This window comes from Plutella xylostella, chromosome 20, assembly GCF_932276165.1.
Source record: "Plutella xylostella chromosome 20, ilPluXylo3.1, whole genome shotgun sequence".
In the NCBI taxonomy this organism is placed as follows: Eukaryota; Metazoa; Arthropoda; class Insecta; order Lepidoptera; family Plutellidae; genus Plutella; species Plutella xylostella.
Window position 1 is genome coordinate 1,208,683 of NC_064000.1, and position 18,338 is coordinate 1,227,020.

Below are 18,338 nucleotides of genomic sequence, written 5' to 3' on the forward strand. Positions count from 1 at the left end.
ATGACGACGACGATGAACAAGTTCAAACAGATAGTGAACATGAAAGTGACATGGAAATTGATTTATAAAATAAAACACTTTTACATAAATAAATTCAAATTGGTAGATATTCTGAAGGTAAACATCTAAATTTTAATGCTGTCAAACTATAAATTTTAAGCTAAATATGACATTTACGGGAACACTCATAGAATAAAATTTTACTTACGTCAGAAATAGTTACAAGCTATCGTGAGATTAATCCGGGCACACTTTTCTACGTGTGTAGCATGTCGTGCTACCTCGCCCCCGCCACTTCTTTCACCCCGCAAGGAGGGTCGCCAAGTAACTTGCCACATTATAATTAATCACTTTTTTGTCTCAGTAATTAAATTTATTTGTGTTGAAAGCATACATTGTTAAGTTTCTTTCATATTTTTTCATGTTCATTTTTGTGTTGTTGTTTAAGTATATAAGAGAAGTGGCGTCTTTTGGTAGCGGAGGCCAAGATCCACTTTGGGTCAAGGAGCCATCAAGAGTGAGTGTTTAAGTAAGTACTGTTGTGAATTATCTTTGGCAATAAAGTATTATTATTAATATTAATAATTTGTCAGTAAGTTGATTTTAATTATAACCGGTTTCTAACGTCAAATAAGTAATTTGAGAATACAGGGGCTGCTAGTGCTGTGGTTATTTATTCTAAGTGAATGTTAACGAAACTTCTAGAAGAGCTTGTTGCGAAAGTGCTAAGTTATACATTCCTGCTCCTAAGTCCAACTCAGCTGGGACCTAAAGTTATTATTCGTTTATGCGAACTCTGAGCGTTCAGTGAAATTATACAGGGGGTTGCAGAAGTGGCATTGTATGTACAGGGTGAGAAAAGTATCATTCTGAAAAAAAAACCTTTATTTAACAAAGTGAAATAAAATATACTGTAAAAGGTGAATAATTTATGTTTGCTCCATGTTTAGAAATAGGAAGTACAAAAATGTCATCATGCCATTTGGGTTAGCAATTTCAAAATCCTTCTACTAACACCTTAATTTAATACTCTTTGGTCTGATTCTTTTAAAATTTACCTATCGGTACCTTTTTATGTAGTACCTAATTAATAATACGAATTTGGCCAAACAATAATAAATAAATAAACTAGTTTCCTCACGGATTCGTAAAAAAACATTACTTATATTTCCTTACTTATCGCTTTTTTACAATCAAACTACGTTTAAAGTCTAAAAAGACTAGTTCTGTGTTTCCCCCAATTTTTAAATGTTATAATGTCGAAATCGGTAACCATAAAGGTGGCGGCTGGCCGCCGACTACATGACGTTGTAGGAAACGACCTATCGCCCAACGTCACTAATCTCATTGTATTTCTATGGACCTGTCGTCGAGCGTCATGTGGCTAACAGCCAAATGAATCCCTTAGAAATACATAGAAACCTGTAGTGATGGCGGCCAATTTTTACCTTAACCCAAAGTTTAAGCTTTCAATTAGTATGGAAGACTTTAATTATTACGAGTTCAAAAACGTTTTATATTATTACAAAACAAGAACACATTAGTACCAATTAAAATATTTAAAATAGACAATCCAATGCAACAAACGTATTTGTCTAGATATAAGAGTTCACAATTTTAAGTCATTAAAATTACTACATAGCTTTTAAAGACTTTTGGGAATCGCTCACCTTTGAATTTTTTGGGTTAGGGCGAGACCCCATTAGTGCGTAGCGCCGTCGTCGTAGAGTCGATGCTGCATTGTTTCCATAAAAAATACATGCCGCATTGATGACGTGACGTACGAGTAATACAGCGCAACGCACCCTTACTCTTTATCAAGAGTGCTAAATAATTCTTCAGGAAGTTTAGTGATATGCGGCTAACAGTTTGCCTACTGGGAACACTATTACACTTATCTCTTTTGTTATCGATACTCAATGGCGAGCGACACCCCAAAAGCCAGCTACAAAACAAAGCGACTCAAACTTTTCCATACAACAATCTAAACCTAAAACTTAAGCGTTCGTTATCTGTGCGGCTCCACGTCCGCCGTCACCACAAACGTATTGTGCGGCCGTTTCCTAAACGGAGATATGTCGTCTTCCACACCATAGAAACACACATTCCTCGGATGCACTTTTGGCCCCTTAATATCCACCGATGACCCCATACTCCTAGGCAAAGTCTTCGACTTACACAAACTATCCACATCACTCTTCAAACAGTATTCATAACACTTTGGTCCTTCCTTAAAATAGTTGCTGTAGTAACCGTCTGATTGGTTGAAGTACATGCTTTTTGAGACGTCGTGGTAGCAGTGCGGTTTGTGGGCGCCTTCGGGGCAGGTGCGGGGCTCGGGGGGCGGGAAGTGCGCGGGGGGCGTGGGGGCCCACGGCCGGGGCCCCAGGGGTCACAATCAGCGAACCGGCTTGGACACGATGATGACGTCGGGGGCGGAGCGAGTGGTTTCGCTGCTCATTGGCCGGCGGTCCGGGAGCTTCTTCACTTCTGTGGGGAAATGGGTGTTTTAAGTATATTAAAAACATCCAATATTCAAGACTAAAAGAAGAATTATTAATATTTATGAACGGTTAAGCTGATTTTGATAAAATATGTCTAAAACACTCGGGGTAACATTACTTGTGACCCAAAAAAACAAATCGTAAATTGGTTCAGCCGTTTTGGAGCTACGTTTAAACAGACAGATAAACACACATAGGTACGCACAAACAACTACACGTACATGTTTTTGTCGGGTGTTAAAATGGTGTTCGTTGCAGGTAGAATGATAAAAGTGTGTTACAAGTGGGTTATGGTTATGGACGTGGATGATCAAAAATCAAGAACGGACACTGTCAAAAGAAGCTTACTCCTAACAAATCATCAACAATAGCTCAGCATACAACTTACGTGACTCCTGTCTCGAAGGCATGCTCCTCAACAACTCTATCGTGATCTGCGAGGTCTCGGTGGCGGGGGCGGGGGGCGAGGGGCGCGCGATCGTCGCCCCCGAGTAGCCGAAGGTTGAGAACCCGCGGCTGCCAGAGTTGCCTGATTCCGTGCCTGTTTATTGAAGGCAAATAAATCAGTGAATCATCATCACGACCCATAGCGACCTCACTACCGGGGCATGAGTCTCCATCCAATGAAAGAAGGATTTTAGGCCTAGTCCACCACGCTGGAAAAATGTGCTCACAAGGCGGATAAAAATCTCCCTCTTCGACTCCATCGTGAAGTCCGTATTGCTCTTTGGTTGCGAAACGTGGAGAGTGACGAAAGGGCTGACGAACAAACTGCAAGTGTTCGTCAATAAGTCCCTCAGGTCGATCCTGCGCGTTTTCTGGCCGAAGACAATACGTAACGAAGATCTGTGGAAGCTGTGCCCACAATCTCCCATCGGCAAGGAAATTGCGAAACGAAAGTGGAGATGGATTGGGCACACTGTACGAAGAGGAGCTACGAATGCCGCATATGTAGCTTTTGACTGGAGGCCACCAAATGGCAAGCGCTCCCGTGGACGCCCTGTCCAAACATGGCGCCGAAGCGTCGAAAACGAGCTGCGAGCCGCTGGAGCTGGACTAAGCTGGAGCGAGGCCAAAAGTACAGCCGAAGATAGGCGGAAGTGGAGGACGTTAGTGGAGACCCTCTGCACCTCTGCGGTGCCATAGAAACAACAACAAAAACCACCACGCTGGCCTAGTGCGGGTTGGTGGACCCCAACACAAGCAAGCTGAATCAGTGAATATACGCTTTCTTTGTGAATGTTTATATCTAGAGCTAACTAATAGAAAAAATTGCTTCTTGGCAATAAGCCCGCCTCTGTATATAATTACAACTTTTAAGTCCATTTTTGTAACTGTTTCTATTATTATACAATAAAGTGTTTATATATATATATAACTGTTGTCCGTGAGTCTTAAAAAGTTATCCTGTGGTATTTCCGGTTTAAAAGTATCCTAAGTCCTTCTAAAGTTCTAGTGGTTCTCCCTCCCTTTCTACCAATCAGGTCAGCTGTTCTTGATCTATAGTGTAACAATTATAGATAGACTACGGATTACCTCTGAATATGCATATCACAAAGATTTAGGTATGTAAATTTTAAACTCACCATCAGGACTAGCCGGATCAAACAGACTCTCCCTAGTTTGACATCCCGACTCCTTCGTATCCGGAGCACCAACAGACACATCTTTTATCTCCTTCCTATCCCTTGTGTCTTCATCTATCCTCTCTTTCACACTTCTGCTGTCCTTCCTCACAGATTGTTCTTTCCTGCTCAGATCACTGCGTCTGGATCTTCCGTTCCTTTCTATCCTGACTTGTTCTGTGTCTGGGGGTGTGCTCTCGATCTCTCGTCTCCATGGTTCATCTTCCAGGTCTAATTGGGTCTCTTGGATGTAGTCTGAGTCTATGCTGGCAGGCTGGAATTCAATTGTATATTAAGAAACAAAAAAAAGAAAAAAATTATGGTTACTTCAGTGGATGTTGGAGATTTGACTCGCTTTGATGAAATTTAACCAAAGAAGTAATTTTAACAGATTAACAAGAGGTTAACTAGAGCCGTTTCCAAATTAATCAGCCTTACCTCTGACCTTAATCTAAAAGAGTAAAATTGTTGTCAACAAGTGTTTCAGTTATTTTCCTTTTAATTATAGGCTCTTCTACCTATTTTTGTTTTGGCTTCATAAAATCTATTTACATCTAAAGCATTTTCTTCCTTCCTAAGCGTCTTCCCCACTCACCTTATGTTGCGAGAAGTTTCTCTGCCTCTTGAACATTTCGTTAGTGTGGTTCTCCCTTTCAAGACTGGCTCGAGGTTCGCTGTCTCTCTCTAACTGCTTGGGGTCTAGAGTGAGATGGCTGCTGGTCACGAGCGCGTCGAGACGGTCTTCACATGACTGTCTTATGTGTTCCTGGTAGATGAAAGTGGATTTTAGCAGATTTTATTAAGTACATTTATTAAGTATCTAAGTAAGATCGGTGGAGACTACTATAAAAATAGTGTAATTGATCTGAAAGACTAAATCACATAAATACCGTGTTGGTTTAGAGAAACTCATATAATAATATGCCTTTGTTCATATCGTATACAGAATCTGAATTTATGAGTAAATCTGGTGTGTAGAACATTAACTTCAGCTATGGGTTGTGACAGTAGTGACAAGATTACTTGGAAATACTTATGTGGAATACTTGAAACAGTTCTCTAAAAAGGTACATGGATCCATTATATACTTTATTTAGAAAGATTTTACCATACTTGGCGTTAACATTGAGTTTACCTTGATGATCTTGTGGTCCAAGTAGAGTTTCCTGATGCACTTGAAGAGGAAGACGAAGGTCATCCCGGAGAGGATCAGCGAGAAGATGATGAGGATCACCAGGATGTGCTTCTGCTCCATCAGCGAGTGCGTTGTGTGCTGGAAATTTTAACTTATTGTAGAGTTTTTGAAGGAGGAAGTTTTAAAATTGGTTGGGAGGTTTAAGGATTCGTGAGAGGTTCCTTTTAATAACATAGACTCAGGGTGACTTTTACCAAATGCTGAACGTATTTAAATCATTTGGTAATAGTCTACCTTTTTAAAAAAATTGGAGTAAACAGCAATTGAAGCAGCAGCCTAATACAACCATCTGACCACCATAAAGCTTACCTCCAGTTGTCAGTAGGTACAGAAAACTTCACATTTTACCATCAATGCTTCATACTACTCCAAAAATCATATGCAGATATGTAGTAGGTCTATATAATTATGTAAGTATATAAGATTAGATATTCTAAAAAAAAACGTGGTCCCTGATTACCTAATTTAGTCGAAAAATGGAGGCAAGCGACATGAGGTTTGTAACAGACAAGTTTCCCATTTTGCACCTATGTTTTTTATGTTGCACCCTAATTAGGTCATCAATTTGGTGACACGTAACAGACGTGTCTGTAAACGTGCACCCTTATTCTACGTCATCAACGGCTAGATATTCACATTGCATCGGTCGAAGTCCTCGTCCGCCTTCAGCCGGCAGTTGGCGTAGCTGTCGCAGTCCAGCTGCAGGTCGATGCACGTGTTGTCCTCGCAGTCGAACTCGTTGTCCGTGCATTTCTCTGCAATTGTCATTAAGTTTAAAGTGTGACATTAAATTTTTGGATTCCGATGCTCGACATCATCAGCCTGTAAAGGTCTTCGCACATTATAACAACTCCACGCCAACGCGGCAGCAACTCTACTCACACTCCTTTAGTTTTTCTAGGCATTTAGTGTACGATGCGTAGGCCACTCGTTGTACACTACTTTATAATCATTTTTTGAAATTAAACCTTGAACATATTGACCTTGAACATACCTTGACACAGGGCTTAAATATCAATGTCTAGCATAGAGTCGAGTCGCCGGTGAGTTGTTATAATGTGCGAAGACCTTAAATCGTTCACTGCTCGATATAGCTTTTTCATCCAGCCACTACCGGTTACTTGTATAAGATCATCATCAGTTCAATGCGGAGGGCGTACCAGGATCGGATACACTTGCCTGAAAGTGTTAACTTATTCTGGGTAAGTCAGCGCCTTGCTTGCTATAACAAACGTTTTACCTATTCTTTTAAACGTAATTTGTAGAAGAGGCTTTCTTTAGACGAGAAATTCTGTAAGTCAACATTTCACGGGTCAATTTGACTGTTGTTGAACCATTACCTGGCATGAATAATAATGTTTGCCTCATGGCAAATTCCACGTTATACTAATATTTTAATTCTTCTCACTCACCATCCTTATTAGGATCCAGTGACCGGAAAGCGGTGAAGTTTCCCTTGAACACGGAACTCCTGGCCTTCTTGGTGGCGAAGAAGCGCACGTGCATGATGTTGCCGTTGTCCTCCTTGGTGTCGCCCTTCGTCGTCACCGAGTTGGCCATGGAGCCGCAGTAGTTCGCCAGGCTGACAGGAAAATTAGGAATCATTGGTGGTATACGACAAATAACAATAACTTGTCGTCAAGCGACATCTTAATGGCTGCCCTATGACACGCATGGGACATCATAGATATCTATAGTGACGTTAAGACGTCTTCTGCTGCAACAAGAAGACTCCTACTAACATTTTTTACCTTATCAGCGAAATTAGGGTCTTCTCAGCGTGGCGGTGACACGACTTGACTACCTTTTTCGACTGTGGTGAAAGCATTAGCCAGTTAGAATAGTTGTCAGTCCCGATATCCCTGATAGTGCGTTTGGGGGTTCAATCGTAATCATTGTGTAAAAAAACTTTACTCTAAGTATTACTCTTTAGTATAGAGGGATAGTTAGCTCTCCTCACTATATGACAACTCAGCTAAACAAAAGTCCAAAGTTGAAAGTCTATTAATTCGGTAAATAACCCACGCTTTAATAGGTAGCTACTGTACTCCTCATTTTAATCATCACTATTATCAGAACTTCTCTGCTACAAACATTTGCCTGCTATAGATAGTGTTAACTTACTTCAACACATCGTAAACGGCATATTTCTGCAAGTCTATGTTAAGTTAAGTAAATAGAACTTTACCTGGATTGTGCCTCAAGGACTGCTCCGAACACCTGGACGACATTCTCTTCACACTCGTTCGGGTTGGTCAGCGAGTATGTGGTGAAGTTGAGAAATATCTGGAACAAAAACATTTATATTCAACATTATACAATAGTCATCACTCTCAAGAATACAGATACGGAGCTTCGGGGTAGGTATAAGCATCCCCTACCTACGAAGAAAAAACGCAGTTTCTTGGAAATTACATACGTACTTATTTATACTACATGTGATATTTATAAAGTGTTTTTTTGTGTATCGGGCCTACTGTTAGGAAAATAAGAAGAAAGTAATCTTGTGCTCTAGTTAATTATAATTATGACAAACTCTTATCCAGAAGCTTCTTCATTGCTGATAGCCAGCCAAAGACCTCTTTGAAATGGATACCTTTATATCTATGCCTATGAATACCTTGAAATGTATGCCTTCAATATGTCTACCAGGATCTCATAACTCTACCTTGGTGTTCTCGGGGCTGGTGATGGTCCACAGCACGTCGAGGTTCTGCGCGGAGTCGCGCAGGCACGGCTCCGGGATCTCGCCGGTGTCCACCACGCCGTACATGCCCGACAGCTCGATGTAGCACTCGCGGGGGATCATCTCTGGGAAGAAGAAGGGGGTGAGAATTGGGACTAAAAGGGGCATATCCAAAAGGAAGGACGCGCCCGTCAGAACATTTTGCTTAATGAAAACTACATCCACGCGGTGGCCCAAATTCCAAAAAATTATGACAGATATATAAGATTTTAGGGCCAGCGCGAGGGAGTCATTTTCTTGAACGGTTGGCTCTGTCCTTACGCTAATAATATATAAGTCAAAGGGTAAATCACAATTTTGTAGTTTTCCGTTCACTCTACACAACGGGAAAACAGTTTTCTCACTAGGAATGCCTCAGAAAACTCAAGGCCACCTAGCAACACCGCCAATAAAAAAAAAACACTTTTTTTCCGTTTGAAAGCTTTTTTGCCCAAATCTTCCACTTTCACACCCTCATCATGCTAATTCCAATTATTAGAACCTCCCTGGAATGTGCAAGCTGAGGTCATTTCCGCCAGAAACAGCCATTGTTAGCATTTATTACTTTCATTAACTTCTATGTTTTTTTATTATGATTTTTATTCAATCGGCGGTGCTAGTTGAGCCACAGAATAATAACTAGTACCGTTGAGCTTACACTTCATCTTAATCAGCAAACATACAATGTGAGTAAAACATAAATAGACATACAATAGGTTGGTGCCCTGTTTAATTCTATACTGAAATTACTAATGTAATTTTCCAGCTCACTGCAGACTCATAACCTGATATATATTTATTATTTAATATATCACGAAACAAACCTCTACGTTGCCTGTTACGTAAGCAAGTACTTGCATGTTTCATAGCTTATGATTGCAGGCTTAGCCGGGCGAAATACAAACAACAGACGGATTCCCATGCACTGAATATAACATTTCAGCAGTAACCTGGGCCCAGTGTTTATTAAAACTTACACACACAAAGTACACATTCATGTATGTACATTTAGTAATCTAATAACATATAGTAGATTAAACATTAATGATATACATTTGCTGGCAATAACAAAGTGTCACTTACAAAGTGCTAACACTAAATGACCCCAATTTTTTATTCATTTATTTCAAAATTTGAACACAATATTTATGTTTTTTGTTTGTAATATTCTGATGCGCTTATAAATGTACTTCAATATTGCAGATTTCGTCATGAAGCTAGCCTTTAACGTTTACGAGTAATTTGGTGCTTCTTCACTGAAACTTTTTCATTGCTGCGGTGTATAAACTCGCCATCAATACATTGATTCAATTGTGATATGCGTTGCCTGTTTTTGTTCATTTTTAATCAGAATCTGGCAATTTAGTATCTGAGATTAAAAACAGACATGACGAATAACTGCCAGTTTCAATTACTCTATCTACCGATGACTGGTAGTTACTTTCATATGATTGTGTCGAAATAGTATGAAAGTAACTACCAGGCATCGGTACGAGTAGATAGAGTTATTGAAACTGGCAGTAAGTAACAGAAAACTCACGGCTCTTCGGACTCGGCTCAATCTTGATGTTAATATGGAAGCCCTCGTACTCGATGGTGTCGTCAGAGTGAAACTTCAGCCACAGGTACGGGCCTGAAGACCAGATCTGCTTGGGGAAGGTTTCTCCGCAGAACTTGCCGAGAGGGAACGCGTAGCCGTGCTCGCCGTCGCGCACCTGGGGAATTACAAGTCTGGGTTAGATTAAAATGGCAAATATTTAAATAGGTTTACCTACCTACTTATTAATAACTATATTATAGGTTTTAAGAATATTATTATAAGTAGCTATGTGGTTGACTGGAATAGATTACTTTTAGTAATGCCGCCGATTATACTATTTATTTTCTTTCCTAACTTTGTGAAAGTTTCATAGTTCTTTTTAAGTTGTGTGCAATGAAGAATATTTTATGTTTTATCTGTTTGGGTATACGCACATATCAGTATCATATTTGTATACACACATATATTATAACTCTATGTACCTAGCCAGATTCTGAGATTCGCTTGACACGCACCCGCTCTAATAAATATGGTCAAATAAGAACACCCATCTTTAAATTGGGTTCATCTTCCTTCTGATTAGGGATGATTAATCAACCCTAAAGTGGTGACCCCAAGTCTTAAACAGGATGGAATTTTAAGAATGAGCTTCCTGTTCGATCGGGGAAATCTTATTACAGTGCCAAAGGTATTTGATTACTGGCCGAGGTAAGTTACCCTCTCTAGCATACGCTTTGCAGTTGGACAATAATGCACTGTCGAAATTACGCCAGCAATATAATAATATATGGCATTCACACAAGGTGTGAGGGTCAATTAATGGAATAGGTATTTTAATAAACTATAATAACAACTACGTTACCAATTACGTAAGTAAAAACTCATGAATTTTAACAACGTACTAAGCTCACAGCACACAAATTTTCCATTAACCAATATATCAAACTGCATTTATGTAAGCTTACTAGTTTTCTACCTTCGTATGCATATTTGTAATAAATTACCAGCACTAGCTTAAGTGTGGGCTACATTAATCCAACCAGGAATTCCTGAGTAAAAGCACTATGGATGGTAATAAAAGTATATTAGTGGTGGGTAAAGTAAGTATCTATCGGCCATTTTACATTCCCCAAGCACAGCTCGTTAGGCGTAAATTTTAAAATTTTCCAATAAAGAAATTACCTTTGAAGTATCGAGTTCGTAATTTTATGTTTCCCGCACCGCTACTGTGACTTTACGGTTTATTCAATATTTTCGTAATAATAGAAAAATACTTACTTACTTACTTAGCGAAAATGGTTACTAATGCAATGAAAGCATTGTAGTTTATTCGTTTATCAATATTTTGATTAATAAGACACACTGATACCGGTATGAACTTTTTTAGCTAATTAGGCATTAGATCTATGTCCGTCTCTTTCTATCCGTATACTGTCAAAGCAAGGCAGCTATACTTTTAATGCCAACATTATCTTAAAGTACTTTTGTGCAACTCAGTGAAAGATTATTGTTTACCTTTTATGACAAGTCAATAAAGACAGTGTAGGCTCGTGAAAAATTACATTACATACCTCCAAATAATCGTAGGCGCAGTCGGGGTGGTACTCGATGTGGAACACATCCACGAATGTCAGCTGAATTATCTGGTCCTTTTCAGCTGAAACAAATATTTCAGGAGCGTTAAAAGAAATAGAGGACGCCACCTATAGAGTTTCCACTATGTTATTGTATTTTTGACGTTTCCTTGTGTCTGGTAAGTTAAGTTGGTTTTGCTTTGCAGTCGTCAAATATGTATGGGTTTTCGAATGTCAAAAAACCAATAATATAATGGACAGAGTATAGTAGCTCAGTTTTCAAACATGCTACTTCTTTACGAAAAAGGCTAAACTTTCATCTTACTTTACTGAATTAATGAAACAAAATTGTACTACACAGTCTATACAAGATGTTGTAAAAATGGGGTTCCGCTCATCTCGCATAATCTTTATTGACCAAAACTCATTTCGCATTACTCGTATGGTCTAAACTTTTTTGGCCGAACCATCACTTTGCCAAAACTTATGTGGCATAAGGCTCGTTTCGTCTAAAACTCTTTAGGCACAATCTTTAAACACCTAAGTTTCGTTTGCTCAAATTTATGTTCGTCTATACCTATGTATAATCTTGTTTCTCGTAATGTTATCTTAATAAATAATATATTAAGTATGTAGTAAATGTACAAATTGTGGTATTTTTCTCCTACATCCCGAAAATCAGGATATTGTATGATCAAAAAATCGAAAGTTAACGACCAATATAATTATTACAAACCCCATGAGATCGAAACCTAAAAATAGGTGCGACGACGAGCAAAGCGAGGAGGGGCGTGTTAAGTGCGCATGTTCATCAAAACCAAAGCGGAGCGCAGCGAAGCGGAGCGGAGCGTTTTCCAAACAGCGGAAACAATACAAGGCACCAGTTTGCGCTATGTAGGGAGACGCTCCGTCAAAGTTAAAGCCAAACGAATATTATTAATTTTTATAAACCTAATAAACCTATGCCATAGCATTATTAGGCTATTCAAGATTTGGCCATACCATTATTAGGCTAAACAATGTTATGCGAAATAACTTTTTACTAAACGAGATTTATGCCATACGATTTTCGGCGTAACGAGACTTTGGCCAAACGTTACTATGCAATACGAGATTAGGCAAATAAATCTTATGCCAAAAAAGGTAGAACCGTAAAAATGGTATAGTAAATTTCGCGAATTTCCAAAAGTTGTTTAGAATGACTTACTGAGTCATGCCCTGTTGTTTTTTTTATAAATAATTTAATAATAATATTCCCGTATTTGTATGATTATCGGATTACAATACATTCTTCACAAAAACCCGCGACTACGGCGCGGCGTAGTCTGAGTGCTACGACGTAGCTTTGGGCTACAACAACTTGCTACGGCGACCGCCGTGAACATAGCAGCAGAAGCAAATTTTTTGTATGAGTGAATTTGTTTTCATGATCATGAAGAAATAAGAAAAAGTAGCAAAATTCTGTTATCACTACATGCTAGGGGATGCTGCAATGAACCTATATACATATTACACATTTAACAGTGTGCTCGAAATTAATCAAAATTATTAATTATAAGGACACTCAATACGGCCAAATATTATTCATGATTATGAAGAAATAAGAAAAAGTAGCAAAATTCTGTTATCACTACATGCTAGGGGATGCTGCAATTAACTTACTAACTACTATTACACCATTCAGAGTGCTCCGGCAGATTAATTACATTACAAGTTAATGTCACTCATTAAAAAAAAAATTACAACTAAATCTACCCACATGAGTGTGTAAATAACGGATAGACGATGGTAAATACATTATAAATCTATATATGTCATCTTTGTGTTTGCTCAATTGACTTCAAAATAATCAATCAAAGAGAAAGCGCCTGAATACATTGTACAGCAAATTGCGCAAAGAAGCCGTAAATTTATCGTGGTGTAATTAATCTCTCGGAGCACGTTGGTAAATGTGATATATGTCTATAAGTTCATTGAAATATTCTCTAGCATCTAGTGCTAACAGAATTTGGGTAGATTTGCTTGTTCTTCAAAATCATGAAAAAATTGTCGCTCATATTTGCGGTTATGTCGCTATATAATGTAATTGTGACGTAATTAATCTCTCGGAGCACGTTAGTAAATGTGTTGTATGTCTATAAGTTCATTGAAGTATTCTCTAGCATGTAGTGCTAACAGTATCCCGCCACAATGGGTTATTTCTTCATAATCATGAAAAAATAGTCGCCCATATAGGAAAATATTATGTTATGTTAATCAAGTTAAAACTTGATAAGAACTAAATCTACCACTCATCGAGTGTATGTAATGGATAGACGATGGTATATAGATCGTAGCAATAACTACTTTATGTACGTATATGGTCAAGGGACTTCAAAATAATGAAAAGTGTAAGCATCTGAAATATGTATTAAGTAAGTTGTCGGCTAGGGAAGAAAGTGAAGGAATTTTTCACTTAAACAATTATCAGCACCTCAACCCAGTTGGTTACAGCCTCGAACTAGATCCCTGTGGTCTGTGGATCGAATCTAACTAAAGCAACTAAAGATCTTTTTTATTTTTTTTATTTTAATGATGGTTACTTTTAAAAATACATACAGTAATGAATGTAACCAGTTATATTACAGACTTATTTTGGGTTCTTAATATGTAGGTAAATAAAAGATGCCAAGACAAATTTATTTTATTTTAAGTATACAAATCCACATTAGAAACTACATCAACACAATCATGTTAAATTATTTTATATTGTTATAAGTAGGTATGATTAAAATCACAATGATATTTCTAAATTTATTATTTATCAATCAGAATATGGATACAACAGTTAAAATCGATAGCTTGAATTATATCATAGCTCTTTTAAGTAAGAGCATACTTTATTAAATAAAACAGAATAAAATGTGATCTACTAATAAACCTAAACTTAAATAGAACCTATAAATATTAAAATATATATAAATAATATAATTGTTACGTTCACTTCACTCTCACTGCACTAACTCATTGTTACTACTACTCGACAACAGGTGTCGCTATTATTACCGCTACTCGGCAACAGATGGCGCCATGTGTCCAAAGAGTTAAAATAAATACAGCTGTTTTCATTTTTATAAACATACGTATTCTTTAGGGTTTTAATTTCTGTCTTGTTAAATATTTGTCTGTCCCTTTTAATTCCGTGCCTTATCATTAGCAAGCAATTTGTTCACCAACTATAAATACAGGCTACTCCCACTATTGTACCCATAGGTAGAAATACATTATAACAATAACATGCAATGATAAAAGATGGATAAATTATTTTTCATTATTACTTGCCTTATCTGGTAACCTGTATGATATATTTTGTTGATTATGTTTCTACCATTTCTTTTGGGATAGGTGTTGGTTTGTTTTATTTAACATGCTCTCGGTTTTATTTTCTAGTAACTGTTAAAATAAAACTTAGAGCTAAAAAGTTTTCTGGTAGTGATTCTAGGATTTTTAAAAAGTTGCCTATCCAGGTTGTCTGTTGATCAAAATCCATTTAGTAGTTTTGTCGTCACATTCGCTGGGTACTTCGACATGTCGATGTTGCATCGTCATCTTCACCCAGGTGATCTGTTGGCAAGAAACGATACATTAATAAATAGGCGTGCCAAATAAATAACATTGCTGTGTGAACTAAAAACTATAAAAGTTTCAGTTTTCTCGCATACAAAGTGGCGCCTCTAGCGGAAACTATCATGAAACTTTTGACAGATAATCTATGCAGGTGACAGAAGAAAACAAAAAAAATTTCGTTTACGTAAATTGCAAAACCCGTACTAGAGGCCCTGATACAGCTGGTCCACTGCGGGTTGGTAGAGAGGAACAGATCACATATCTAGATGAGCTAAATCTAGATATGCAGGTTTCCTCACGATGTTTTTCTTCACCGTAAGAGCGATGGTATACATTGTACTTAAATTCAAAGAACTCATTGGCACATGTGGGTGTTGACCCCCGTATCTCTGGCGCGAGAAGCGGGCGCTTATCCGACTGAGCTACACTGGTCTATCAGTTTCAATATCATTTAAATGACTTTATTGTTTTAAAATAATGTATTTCTACACTTACCTTCTCATTATAGAGGCATGGCCCGGGGGCAGCGGCGGTATTCCCGAAAAAATAGGAAAGCTGAAATTTAGAAGAAAAAAAATATTAAATAAAGATATAAGAAGAGATGTAAGAAGGCAAGCTGACAATGGGATGGTATGTCTGCAAAGCCAATCATAAAGAACCAAATAAACTGCTTATGGGCTTATGGTTATATTAAACCGATTGCATGTATCTATATACTCTAAGCATGTATCATATTTGTTTTCTCAGCCTCACACTTTAACTCAGGTAAGTTCTGAAGCACATTTACTGATTCTACACTATGTTTGAATTCAGTTTCATGAAATTGATTATTCAGTAGACTGTGAGGATCTACACCTCTTGACAGACAGTCAGCTGGATTTAATTCAGTAGGAATATAGTTCCCTTTTTCAGGTACCTGCTCACATTCCCAGAAACTATCTATTTTCCTATTTAAAGACTCTGTTGAGACAGCCTCAGATACTGACTTGCAAAAGTTACTTGGTAGTGATGAACATCCCTCGCTGTTCAATGGTGCAGTGCCAGCAACAATGTAGCCGAACTGAGTGTTGTGTAGAAACAGCTGACCTGGTATCACTGGCAGTCTCTCACGCAGTAGGATCTGAAACATGATGTCACACCCAAGTAAAATATCTATATTTCTAGGTTCGCTGAAGCATCGGCAAGCTGAATGTGAGATGGTATGTTGATGTCCTGTACATTGACACGGAAATGAGGCATTGAAGATGTTATGTTGGGGACAATGCATGATAGAACAGTGAGTTTATAATCACTGTTGGCTGACTGGATAGCAAATCCAAAGTTTGAAATGTGATGAATTGATGATTAGAGATGAGAAAGCGTTTAAACTGAATAATGGTTAATTGATAAAGGATAATATGAAATATTATGATCATTATATCAAGATTTATAGTCATCAACAAAAACTAGGAAATACCTGGATCCTCCAATCTCCATTGGCCCACAGACATCGGCATGTTTATTACATCCAGGGGTCCACTGCTCCTTGCACCGTTGTGACCAAATGGCAGACGAGACTGCTTTCCTTCACAGAATACAGGCATAATAATAAGGCACTAGTTTTCTTCACTTGCTGCCAACATCTGCTTCGCCGCCATCTTGCCGCTACTATGATGATGGCATTTTTATGGCAATCTGTCGGGTGTGCCAACAATTTCTGCCAGTATCATGTAATGACATTGCATGTGTATTTATTTATATTGTAAATATTGATACCCCTGTTCTTGAAAACTTTACGAAATGTTATATTTAAGCTGTGAATTTTATTCTTAGCAGTGCTGCAAACCTTATATTGTTGACTGTGCTACTCTCTGCTCAAAAAAGCACTTGCTAGCTCGGTACTATTGTAGTTTACTGCAAGATCTATCAACTTTGTCTTCACTACGTCATAATGTACTCTGTAACTACGTCACCCGTAATGGTGATTCCCGAATTTTCTATTACCATTATCATAGGGAAGTATTTTTTGGCAAACCCGCTAGTATTAGGCATCCAATCCACTCGTCATCCACTTTAAAACCTGTTCCAGACAATTTCTACGCCGCGCCGTTTCCATTATTAGATTAGCGTCACATAACTAATTCATAATTAATAAATAAGGTTGTCTGGTAGAGATTGCTATAAGCAATAAGGCCGCCTTTTTAATCTGTTTTTATTTTTAAGTTTAATTTTGTATGTTGATCTATTTTGGTGCAAATAAAGAGTATTGTATTGTATTGTATAATTCGTCATTGACTCGCTGGTGTCCAGACGAATTGATTTCAGGTTTCGCAATAAAGTTATTCTTCGAGAGAATCCGGAATCGTCGAACATAGTTCTCGACATCAGAACCATTAGGGCCGATGTAAAATTTTTGCGAAAATCACTTTTTTAAAGATCCTTCTTTCTTTTAGTCTAACACACGTATCTCTATCTCTTTTTGTTCAAAACTTCATTTTCCTAAAAGTGGTCGCATATCCACAGTACACTGGAACCATACGGACTTTTTATAATTTCAGACGTTATGGCTGTACAAATATGAAAATAATGTTATTTTATATACGGTCGGTTGTAAACAACAGTTCAAAAATACCTGCAAATAGTTCGTCCCATATCAATAACGTACCCTTTTGTCCAACTAAATATTACTTATATGCGGTCAAATTTTCACGTCAGACCTTATGGTTCGAAACACATTCAGTTAAGTTCATACAACCCCGAACGGCCCTCAGAGTCAGGTTCTGCTGTAGCTGGAGCTTCATGCAGTTGGTCATCGAGCATAGTGCGTACCACGCCGGAGCAGCGTAGGTAATACGGAAACGCATGTATGTTTTAAAGATCCTCAGCTTCTTGCGCAGGGGGAGTCGGGAAGCCAACATGGGACAGAGCATAGCCCGTGCGGCCTTCGCCTAGTAGACTGAGTTGACCGCTTGCACACTCATGGTGAGCGTGCGCTCGATCGCCACCCCCAGGTACTTGACTGAGACGAAATGACTTCGGAGTTGCAGCTTCTTAGCCAGGTGCGGCGGACAACATCTCGGTGCCCACGTTGCCCACCACTTTTCCAGCCATTCCGGCAGGTGATCCAGTTTTGATACGGCCAGGTTTTCGCCGCCTTCTTGTTTTCCGAGTTTCGCATTAAAGTCTCCCATCACCACCGTGAAATTAGTAGTGAACTTACGCAGGGCAGACGATACGTCTTCATACGCAAGTTCGACCTCATCATCGGTGTGCTTAGATGTGGGTGCGTAAACCTGTATGACCTTCATTGAGTATCGTTTAGATATTCTCAGGATGAGGTACGCAACCCGTGTCGACACACTTCCGATTTCAACGATGTTGTTGACGAGGGACTTGTTGACGATGAACCCGACACCCCCCTGGGACAGTTGGTCGCCCTCCCGGTGGTACAGCACGTTTCCGGACTGGAGAATTTCCGTATCCTCTCCCTCTCGTCGGACTTCGGATAACCCTATAATGTCCCATTTTAATTTGCTGATTACCTCTTCCAGCTCCTCTATCTTCACGTCTTCCCTCAGTGTCCGTGCGTT

General features: G+C 38.6%; 1 protein-coding gene and 2 long non-coding RNA genes across 3 annotated transcripts in view; 1 reads left to right on the plus strand and 2 right to left on the minus strand.

Annotated features, from left to right (window-relative positions):
• Window positions 1–916: 916 nt before the first annotated feature.
• The window catches only part of LOC105389736, a 68,807-nt gene continuing 51,385 nt past the window's right edge, over window positions 917–18,338 (minus strand). The window contains exons 3-13 of the mRNA XM_038109762.2: window positions 11,161–11,246; window positions 9,590–9,764; window positions 7,993–8,135; window positions 7,513–7,610; window positions 6,737–6,906; window positions 5,961–6,079; window positions 5,265–5,402; window positions 4,725–4,895; window positions 4,091–4,403; window positions 2,893–3,045; window positions 917–2,490 (exon numbers count right to left, since the gene is read on the minus strand). Coding sequence (XP_037965690.2) covers window positions 2,399–2,490; window positions 2,893–3,045; window positions 4,091–4,403; window positions 4,725–4,895; window positions 5,265–5,402; window positions 5,961–6,079; window positions 6,737–6,906; window positions 7,513–7,610; window positions 7,993–8,135; window positions 9,590–9,764; window positions 11,161–11,246 — 1,658 coding nt within the window. The 3' untranslated portion in view covers window positions 917–2,398. The remainder of the gene's footprint in view (window positions 2,491–2,892; window positions 3,046–4,090; window positions 4,404–4,724; window positions 4,896–5,264; window positions 5,403–5,960; window positions 6,080–6,736; window positions 6,907–7,512; window positions 7,611–7,992; window positions 8,136–9,589; window positions 9,765–11,160; window positions 11,247–18,338) is intronic.
• LOC105387748 lies at window positions 13,829–16,367 on the minus strand. Its single transcript, XR_007267458.1, has 4 exons — window positions 16,226–16,367; window positions 15,756–15,889; window positions 15,265–15,324; window positions 13,829–14,766 (listed from the first exon to the last, which is right to left on the minus strand). It is a non-coding gene; the product is annotated as an uncharacterized LOC105387748 (long non-coding RNA).
• LOC119693941 lies at window positions 15,029–16,046 on the plus strand. The gene is made up of 2 exons (XR_007267459.1): window positions 15,029–15,399; window positions 15,934–16,046. It is a non-coding gene; the product is annotated as an uncharacterized LOC119693941 (long non-coding RNA).